General features: G+C 36.8%; 1 protein-coding gene across 3 annotated transcripts; it reads right to left on the bottom strand.

The window, feature by feature from the left end:
• Window positions 1-249: 249 nt before the first annotated feature.
• On the bottom strand, window positions 250-8673 carry LOC111475331 (PH, RCC1 and FYVE domains-containing protein 1-like). Of its 3 annotated transcripts, XR_002716445.1 has the most exons (10): window positions 8187-8673; window positions 7465-7551; window positions 5490-5579; window positions 5313-5399; window positions 5092-5211; window positions 2411-4492; window positions 2134-2280; window positions 1092-1663; window positions 543-764; window positions 250-461 (listed from the first exon to the last, which is right to left on the bottom strand). XR_002716445.1 is itself a non-coding variant. In XM_023119854.1 (9 exons), exons 1-9 carry the CDS (start codon window positions 8256-8258, stop codon window positions 644-646), a joined length of 3378 nt encoding a protein of 1125 aa, XP_022975622.1. In that variant the 5' UTR covers window positions 8259-8673; the 3' UTR covers window positions 250-643. The 3 variants fall into 3 exon arrangements, 2 of the variants coding, with proteins under 2 accessions (XP_022975622.1, XP_022975623.1); XM_023119854.1 differs by having other exon boundaries at window positions 250-764; XM_023119855.1 differs by having other exon boundaries at window positions 250-764; window positions 8211-8673.
• Between the last annotated feature and the right edge of the window lie 962 nt (window positions 8674-9635).

The following is a 9635-nucleotide window of genomic DNA, read 5'->3' as shown; positions in this document are numbered from 1 at the left end:
TGCTAACACTCCAAGATCAGCCCTGCAGTTCATTCTAAGGCCAGGATGCCCATTACCCAGTGTTGGGGTAATCTTATGTGAATAATCTATATCCATGTAAGACTGCAAGTGAAGTTAACAGAAGTTCAGAAAATTGATCTATCAACTCCTACATACTTACTGGATGCTTCCCCTCAATGAGAGACTGCTGCCAAAAGCTTTGTTCCTGTATGTCAAAAAAGAGGGAAAAGAAAAAGAGGCACAAACACAAAAGTAAAAACTTCCTCTAACATTAACTCACTAGTCATATAATATACACTACAAGTAAACATATACGAAAATGGAAAAAACCGCCCATAAATTAAATGAAAGGACAAAAGGAGGTGAAAGGATGAAGAAAGTGACCGAACAAATATATGATTAAAAGGTGATCACTTTCCTTCTCGCTAATTCTCCCCCACTGGGTCACCAAGCTACAATATCTGAGCCAAAATGAACTTTTAATGGACATAAACATATATATAACCTACCATACTTTGTGCAAAAGAGGAGATTTAACTCACTCTGAACTCTAGGCAGATTCTACCCAGAATCTGAAGATTTGTCATTATCCTTTCATTTGTTAGAGATTGTAGAACCATGGGGAGACAACTTCCTCCGACTCTCATGCAGGATTTGAAGAAATTGAGGATTTCTCAGTTCCGCGAACATTATATTTCTCGTAGACTTTGTCGCGATTTTCTGACCACCAACTCTCTGCTTGGTGCTCTCCAAATCGTCTCCGACTGCATGTAGATTTGCATCAGTGATAAATATTTTGTTGGTTTAAGCAATGAAAGATGCAGCTTAGATCAAAGCAAGTCATTAGAACCAAAGCATTGTCGTAACAGATATCTAAGATGAGATAAATCATCTGTCCATTGAATATTGGAAAACAATAATATTTTCGAGAAATCTTGGAAGATGTGAATTCCCACATGCTTCATTCATAAGTTTTTGTCTGTTTTCTCTAAAGTTCGGTCTTGAGGCCTTGTACCAAATGAGTTACAGAAAAAGATAATAGGACTGGTCAAGTGTTATATTAAATTCCACGGCCAATAAAGATGGATTACCTGAAGCGCACTCGTTTAAGATCTCTCGTTCCATCACGAAGTGCCATCAAAGTTATGTATACACCAGGTTCATATTGTTCAATCCATTCAGCTTCAACTTGATTGTCATTGCTTGGTGATGCCGAACTTCTTAATCTTGTGTTACTCTCACTATCTAGTAAAAGACCCGAGCTATTTGCTCCCTCTGACATGCTGCTACTGCGGCGGCTTTCCCAAGCCCCTCTATGACTATAAGAGAGTCTAACATCTGGATCATCATCTATCACATCAGAGGTTAACCGCCCTGGCTCTGAGGATGAGTTAGTCTCATTACTTGCAGGGAATTCTCCAGAGGAATTCGCTGGACCCTGAAATCCGTTACTCATGGAATAGTCAGTAGCTACTGAAGGAGCCAAGGACAAGGAGCTGTGTGAATCAGATTCTGAATGACGCTCTCCATTGGAAGCCAAATGGTGGGCGACATTTTGCTCCATACCATTTGGAAGATCTAATGTTCTCACGTTTTCAGAGTCGATAGTTCCAGGAAGGCCCATTTTTACTCCATCAGGTAACCTTTCGGCCATATCTTTAATCTGGAAATAAGATTAGTAGAACTTGATGAGGATTACAGTAGATCAGTGTAAAGATGTTAAGTTCGCATAGAATATTTCTAAACAAAATAATGGTCATTGGTTGGAGTGTCTCAGTTGGAAAGAAGAAAAATGAGAGAGCAGAATGAGTTTAATAGCAGAATGAGTTTAATAGCAGAATTAGCCATCTGAAGGAACCTAACTCAAAATTTTATGGATTCAGAAAAGAAAAAACTACCATACTCATACACACAGTCCTATAAATGGAAAAGTCATGATTTTCTTTCTTTTGTATCGTAATACCATTGGACAGACCAACCACCTTAAGATGCCATTTTTAGACCAACAACAGTTCATACATAACAGTGAGGATCAAAATAGATCAACGTGATTCATGAAAATATTATATAATGATAAAGCATTGAGAAATGATGCTCCATAGTAAAGATAATGAGTGCATATCTAAGATCAACCTGAGCAGTAAGCGATTTAATAACTTCTTTTGCCGATTTGGATTTAGTAGATTCCTCTGCAGCCAAAGCAATAGCTTCTTGTGCTTTTTTCTCTGACTTCCGAAGTTCTGATTCTTGAAGTTCACATCTCTTTCTCAGGCTCTCAACCTTAAGGTGTAGAGAAAAATAAACAACCCAATTAAGTGCCGTACAGATTTAACTATAACAACCTACGCATTCTTTACTTTTACAATTTCAAGTGAAAGGAAACTGGCAATACAAGAAATCAGGTCATTACCTGTGCACGCAGCATGAGAACCTCTTGATTTAAAAGTTCGTTTGTTTTTTTCAAGCTATCTGCTATACCTTTGGAGAAGGAAAGTCCTGATGCTGTAGGAACAGGTGTAGCAGACCTTGGCGGACTAGATTTTCTGGACAAAGGTGACACAGATCTGGAATTAACTCCATTAGCCATAGGGATTGGCTTGGGAGCTAGTCGTCGAATATCAACAGTGTTTGGACCATCTTTGAGTTGCAGAAGAGTATGTGCTTGAGTGGGGCGAACAATGGAGAATGTATCTGTTCTCTTCCCTTGCTTGGCTGCTTTGCTATCTAGTTGTTTTATCAGATCCATATTGGAAAGTGCTGTTTTAGGAGGTCTTGTGTCACTCTTGTCCAGCTTATCCCTGCTCTCACCTGACAGTCGGGGAACAGCATTCTTCCGGTAATTAATTCCAGATTCCGACGCCTTGCTCAATTTAACATAACAAGAATCACATACACGATAAGATTTCCGAGGAGTAGGAGCCAGTGCAGCTCTTAATGCTTTTTTAGAACTACACGAGTGGCAGTGCACAAGTCCACAGTTGTAACAGTTATGTCTCTTTCTTGTGAAACCAAATGCCTGTCTACAATAAGAGCATTGTGACTGCTCTGTACCTGACAATGATTTGTGAAGACAAATAGCTGCGGAGTAGTTAGATCCACAAGCAATGATTTTGACATGTTTATCCTTCAAAGCTTCAACCAAAGTTGGTGATTTCCGATCCTCAACATCTCCATGGCCTAGCCTTCCATTTGCACCCTTTCCCCATGTATAAATTTCATTTTTAGAGGTAAGCACCATCACGTGATATGCACCACAAGCTACCTCTTCAGCAGATTCCCCAGAAAGCTTATCTTCCACCAAACATGGCTGCTTTCCATCAGCATTGGGATTTCCAAGCTGACCATAAACTGAACTTCCAACTGTGAAAACTTGTCCTGATGTTGTCAATCCAACAGTTATGCTGTGACCACAAGCAATTTTATGAAAACTATACTCGATTAGGGCTGGAACACATGTAGGTTTAAGCCGGGGTTCTTTGTCTCCATGTCCTAAACGATTCTTGTCTCCATCACCCCATGTAAACAACTTACCTGATGAGATGCTTGTACTAGATTGTGTCATAATAACTTCTACCACAGCGGCAGTATGCCACACTCCACATGCAACAGCAATTGTCCTCAAACCTGATAAAGACTCTACTACTCTTGGATATGAAATGCTTTTTTTGTTACCATGACCCAAAACTCCAAAAGTACCATCACCAAATGTGAATAGTTGCCCCATAGATGAGATCAATGCTGTATGCCATGGACCACATGCTACTGATGCAACTTGAAGCCCCTCAAGAATACCTGTGATTCTCTTTGGCATCCAATGGCTAACATATGTTCCATTACCAAGAAGCCCGGCATTATGTATACCATCTCCCCATGTATAAAGTTCCCCCTCCATTGTAACGGCACAGGTATGGAACTCTCCACATGCCACAAGATCAACGGTAGAAGCTGCCAAGGCTTCAACAAGGCGAGGATGTGTTACATCCTTCCCCATTCCCAAGCCAAGCCTTCCTCCAGATTCCTCGCCCCATGTAAAGACCTCCCCTTGCCTCGTGACTATGGCAGAGTGTCTGACTCCACAGGCTATATGTTGTGCATCTAGAACAATATTGGACTCTAGAGGCTTCGGAAGTAGCACATCTGTCCTTGAGTTCACGCTAATATCACTATCAGCTCCAGGCTTGTTAGAATTATCACTAATAACCTCACCCCATATATATATATCTCCTAGAGCATCACAGTCATCTGGTGTAGAGCCATGACTGGAGGAGCTAGGAGCACTTGAAACACTAACTCGAAAGATATCTGAACTAGATCCTTTTGCTTGCATATTCGTCTGTTTCAATGGCACATGTGACCTTGTAGAGTTCTCAGACCTAACACTCGTTGGAGATTTATTTGGACTAAAACTAACACAGACCTCAGGAGAGCTAATATCTCTAGTGACACTATATGAGCTGTCACTTGGGCTACTTGAAGTTAGGTCACTATTGTCCTGAAATAAATTCACGAGCATCGATAAAGGAATACATGAGAACTTTATAATGACTTTTTATGGCAGAGCACCTGAAATTTTGAATCTAACAGCAAGAGAATGACAGTCACCGCAATCTTGCTTTCATTCAAACAAAAGCAATAAATTTTGGCAAACATTCTAGACCCAATGGCTCAATGACACGTTCTTCATTGCATAAAAAAAAATTAAAAAGAAAAAAAAGTTAACATCTCACCAACATGAACAGGGCAATAATTATAGAATGCAAAAAACCATTAGATTTTTCAGATAATAATGTATAAGGCTTTGAAAAACATACCAGCTCATGTATTTTTATTAATGAGACATGCAGTAAATTTTGGACAGCATCCCAAACCCACTGACATAACAACAGTACTACACTCACTATTAAATGACAATGTATCTCCCATTCATAAAAGAACAATGACAGCTTTCATTAATCATTAGTATATGAGTAGAATTATAATCAGAGAGTCAATTATAATATAGTGAGTTTTTCCCAGCTAAAACGTGCAAATGGTTTATCATTATCGAGCATGCATGTTTAACTATTAATCAATTCCAAGTAGGCAGATTACATCTTGATAGAGACCACCATCATTCCATCCATCAATCTTGGAACGTCCACCGTCACCAGAACCTATTAATGCTTTCAGACCAGCTATCCAAATTTCAACCTCGACTTTATCCTTACAAATCTGAAAAGCCAGAACATGTTGGAGTTACTTTTAAAGGTGAAGGAAAAAAATCAGAAGCAACGACTTCTTGATTACAAACAATAAGATTGTTCATCACCAACCAGATCAAGAGATCGTTTTCCATTGTTGTAAACCAGAGAAAATGATAAATAATCCTTCTCAGGTCGCAGAAATCGTTGGAACACGGCCTAACACAATTGAAGTACACACATCCAGTTTAACCAATATCATCAAAAAAATCATGTAAAGGGTACTATCAAAATTTTCATAGAACTTACAGTTCTTTGTCCAGGAATAATTCTTGATACAGAAGCTAACTTCAAACACTTTTCACCAGTTGTTGAAATCCAAATTAAAGATGATTCATCCTGCAATGTCAATTAATTGAAAATCAGTAACTGTGATATACACGTCAGATAAACCATGGTAAAGCTACATGCATGAGCATAAAAATTAGAAACGAAGCGCTTGTTCTCTACATAGATTGGCCTCAGCATCAACAAATATCGCTTTAAAATCTATTCATCATCAAGTGAGATGAAAAAAGTAGCTATAAGAAAGCGTAAAACAGAAAGCAGAGGGGATAACAAATTCAATCACGTGCAAAAGGAAATATTAAAACATGCAAACCCAAGCGGCCCCCACATTTTGCATACACCTTCAGTTGTTATCAATTTAAAAGATGAAAGAAGAAGGAAATATCTCTTAAGCGTTCCAATGAGGCAAGTTATTTATCACTTCCAGTTGATTATAGTTTAGCACAAATTTTGATTACTACTCGTTTTGCTCCCCCCCACCCCCACCCTAATTCTTTTGCATCCTACACTTTTCAACCAAATCGTCCTCGTAATAAATCAACCTACCAACTGCACATTTAATAGTTTCCTTGGGAAATCCATTGCCCACCAACTATAGGTAGGAAAACCATCGTTGTTTAATGTTTCCACATTTGCATACTCTACGTCCAGATAATTAGTCATTACCCTCCAACCCCCCTCACCTAACAATTCACCAGTTTTAGATGCCACTTCTCCTTCCTTCCTATACTTCTTCCTTTCTAATCTTCTAACTCAGTTGTTCATCATTCAGACTCCTTCCCAAACGAACAATATCCAAGGAAAGAGGGTCTTCTGAAATCTCAAGGTTGTTTCATAAGAAACTTTCATGAACACATTTAACTCTTCCAACCAACAATCTTGAAGAATGGCTAAACTACAATTTACTGTATGAATCTTCCCACATTTGGTCTCTATGAAAAGTTCAGCAACGATCAAACAACAGAACATATCTTTGATCTCTACGCTTAATTCCAAGCACAAGTATGTCCATAGTATTGCTAGCACATTGTATAAAACCGTATCTAGTGACTATAGACAAATAAGTGACAATAAACATTAAGAAACATCATTTTTCTCTTTACATTAGGTGAATCAATCGTACTTAATTTTAAATATTTATCACTGTCATATTAAAATTTGAATTTGAATAATTAGTAAAATTAACATTCTTTACTATTTGAGTTTATATTTTTCATGAGATTTAGGCCTAAACTTGGGGATTACTGTTGTTTGGGGAGTGGTTAATTAGGGACAATAGCTGGAAATCCAGGTTGTTTCCCGCTTGATATTAAAGCTTATTCTCCATCATCTCAATGGCCAACCTTAACCCCTATTTTGAGATCATATCTAGTATTCAAAATTTGCCTCAATTTTTTATTGCGCTGGCAACGCACTCCTAATCCGTGCTTTTCCTCTAAGTGTCCAGCCAGCTGCAGCACCTTAGTGCAGTTAGTGGAGCAACTAGCTTTGAGTTCGAGAGGTATTCCACTCCTAATTGCACTCATCTATTGATTCTTAGGCATCAGAAAATTCAAACCCCTATTATTGTGAGTGTAACTGGTAGTTGTCTACACTGTGTTGGACAATTTCAATAGTAGTGTTTGGTCATTTTAATGCTGAGTTTGGACTTTTTTAACCGCTTCATTTTGTGGATGTATTTACATTATTTGCGGATGTGTTTGAATATGTTGTTGATCGGCTTGTAGGTGTTTTGTTAGTTAGATCTCTAGGATTTATTGGTTTGTTTATAAGAAATTTCTAACTTGGTTGAGGATGAAATTAATTTTATCATTTAACCAAGTATATGATTCAACATGATAAAACTAAAATTGACTTACTCATCCAAGTTAGGGTGGCAGGCCACAAATGTTGATAAAAATTTATTATACAAATAAAGTAATTAAATCAAACTCACATTAGAAAGTCTAAATGGACAAAATTTTGGTTTCCCTTTACGACCATACTTGAGGAGTTGAGAACCCTTCTTCAAAGCAATTAGTGCCTGCAAAGATATTAGATCTTTCAAAATTATAATAGGATATAAAAGTCAAAAGATTGTAAGCGTACAGTAAAATTATACATTTGATCAAAATTAACTAAAATGTAAGCTAAAGTACTCAAGAAATTAATTAAGTATTACAAAGTTCTCCCCCTCATAATCATCAACTTGAATGAGATTGCACTGGCATTGCAGCAAACGTGAGATTTAAATACCATAAGAAATTTTCCTATATATGTTTTTATTTTAAGTTCACCTTCCTCTGTTTTCTAAATTAATAACGAAGCACTAGACAAACAGGGACGCTTGAAACGTTTCTGATTATCATATATTCTTTAACTTTCTTCTCCTTCCGATTTTGGCAGGACTCAAAAAATATTTCTATTTAGAGGATCTGAAATCCATCGTATAGTAACTACAAGTGACATTTCCAGGAAATGCTTTCGGAAAATTCGCAGTACACTATGAGAACAATCGCATCTCTAAAAAAAGTCTACTAATAACGCGGTACAGTTCAAATAATCAACAAAAAACATCAGTTACGGAACCAAAATTGGAAGCTAAAATTCCCCTATACTTGGAACAGTACACCAGCAAGCTTCAAAAAGAGAACAAAAAAGTCGAATTCAAAGCTGTACCACAGAGGAGTTCGGAGTCGAGACCTGCTCAGTGTTACGATTAGCATTCCCGTAGCTAACAGGATCTGCCATTCCATGTGAGAGATTCACCGAACAGCCACCACCCTCGCCGAAAAGTAGCCTGAGCTCCGGTCATCATCTACGCCGTCTACCTCATCCATACACGAACATCTCGATCACAACACACACCAAACCATCTCACTCAAGCAAAACACCATTTCTCCCTTCCTCCAAAGCTTCCAGATCTATCAAACACCTGTAATAGCAAAAACCAAAGCACCTCCACTCCAAGTAAAACCCAAACCACAGTGCCTCCACTCCAACTCTCCGGCAAAGAAACAGAGATTCTTCCGGAAAACAGAGGAGAACAACGACAAGCCGCCGCAATGATAGGGTAAAAAGAGGACTACTCGACGGAAAACGTGCCGACGACGGAGGACAGAGAGAGAAGAGAGAGAGAGTCCGAAGTTTGTCAAAAAGGAAAGAACAAAAAAAGTACATAACCAAAGACGAAAACAAAATTGATATATTAAAAAATATTAAATTATATTATTATTATATATATATATATTTTTTTTTTTATAATTATTTTTTGTTGCTTTTGAATCGACTGGGAGCGGAAAAAGGAAACAAGAAAACATTTCCAAAGCAAATAAAATAAAATAAAATAAAATAAATATTTGAATATATATAATAATTATAAATAGATTAAATGACAAAATAATTATAATAATAATATTTAGGTTTGTGGGAGGGAGGCACGTTGGTGATATGAGTTCCATTGGTGTAAGGTGGACCCCCCAATAATATGTCCTTTTTATATTTATTTATATATATATTACCTCGTAAATTTATAATCAAATAATACTTTCAAGTATCTTGTTAATCTCGTAAAATTCCATATAGAATTTAAAAAAAAAAAATCAGGACTTTCTTTCCACAATGGTATGAATATTGTCTATTTTGAATCATAAGCTCTCATAGATTTGCTTTAAGCTTCTCCAAAAAACCTCATATTAATAGAGAGTGTATTTTTAGATTATAAACCCATGATCATTCCCTAAATTAACCAATGTGGGACACTTTCATCTGACATCTCCCTCCCCAAAACCCCAAATCCCAAACAAATATAAATATTATTTTTTATTTTTTTTAAGTATTTTATTACAATTTCTAAATTTCTCTTCTACTAATTTCTTTTAAATTTTAGTTTTTTTTATTTTTTTTCTATCTTTTTCTAAAACTTCGTCAATTAGATAACATGTATTAAAGCTCGTGATTCATCAACGTTCGTAAGAAAAAGTTACCAAAAAAAATAAACACATATTCAAATTTAAATTACGAACGAGAATCAACTTTTTTAATATTCAATGTATCAAAAACTTTATATGTCCTATGTATAAAGTTAATCAGGTCTTACTATCGCTGATCGAAAGATTTGTCTTGTGT

Source organism: Cucurbita maxima, unplaced genomic scaffold, assembly GCF_002738345.1.
Source record: "Cucurbita maxima cultivar Rimu unplaced genomic scaffold, Cmax_1.0 Cma_Scf00003, whole genome shotgun sequence".
In the NCBI taxonomy this organism is placed as follows: domain Eukaryota; kingdom Viridiplantae; phylum Streptophyta; class Magnoliopsida; order Cucurbitales; family Cucurbitaceae; genus Cucurbita; species Cucurbita maxima.
Note: the sequence above shows the minus strand (reverse complement) of the source record. Positions and strands in the feature narration are given on the sequence as shown.

What these genes read in the sequence shown, in the direction of transcription:
- LOC111475331 (XM_023119854.1), bottom strand. Translation starts at nt 8,258, where the DNA reads ATGGCAGATCCTGTTAGCTACGGGAATGCTAATCGTAACACTGAGCAG. An exon ending in CGACTCCGAACTCCTCTGTG is followed by an intron (nt 7,552 to 8,186) that starts GTACAGCTTTGA and finishes ATATCTTTGCAG; the next exon opens with GCACTAATTGCTTTGAAGAA. An exon ending in CTTAAACGAGTGCGCTTCAG is followed by an intron (nt 765 to 1,091) that starts GTAATCCATCTT and finishes ATCTACATGCAG; the next exon opens with TCGGAGACGATTTGGAGAGC.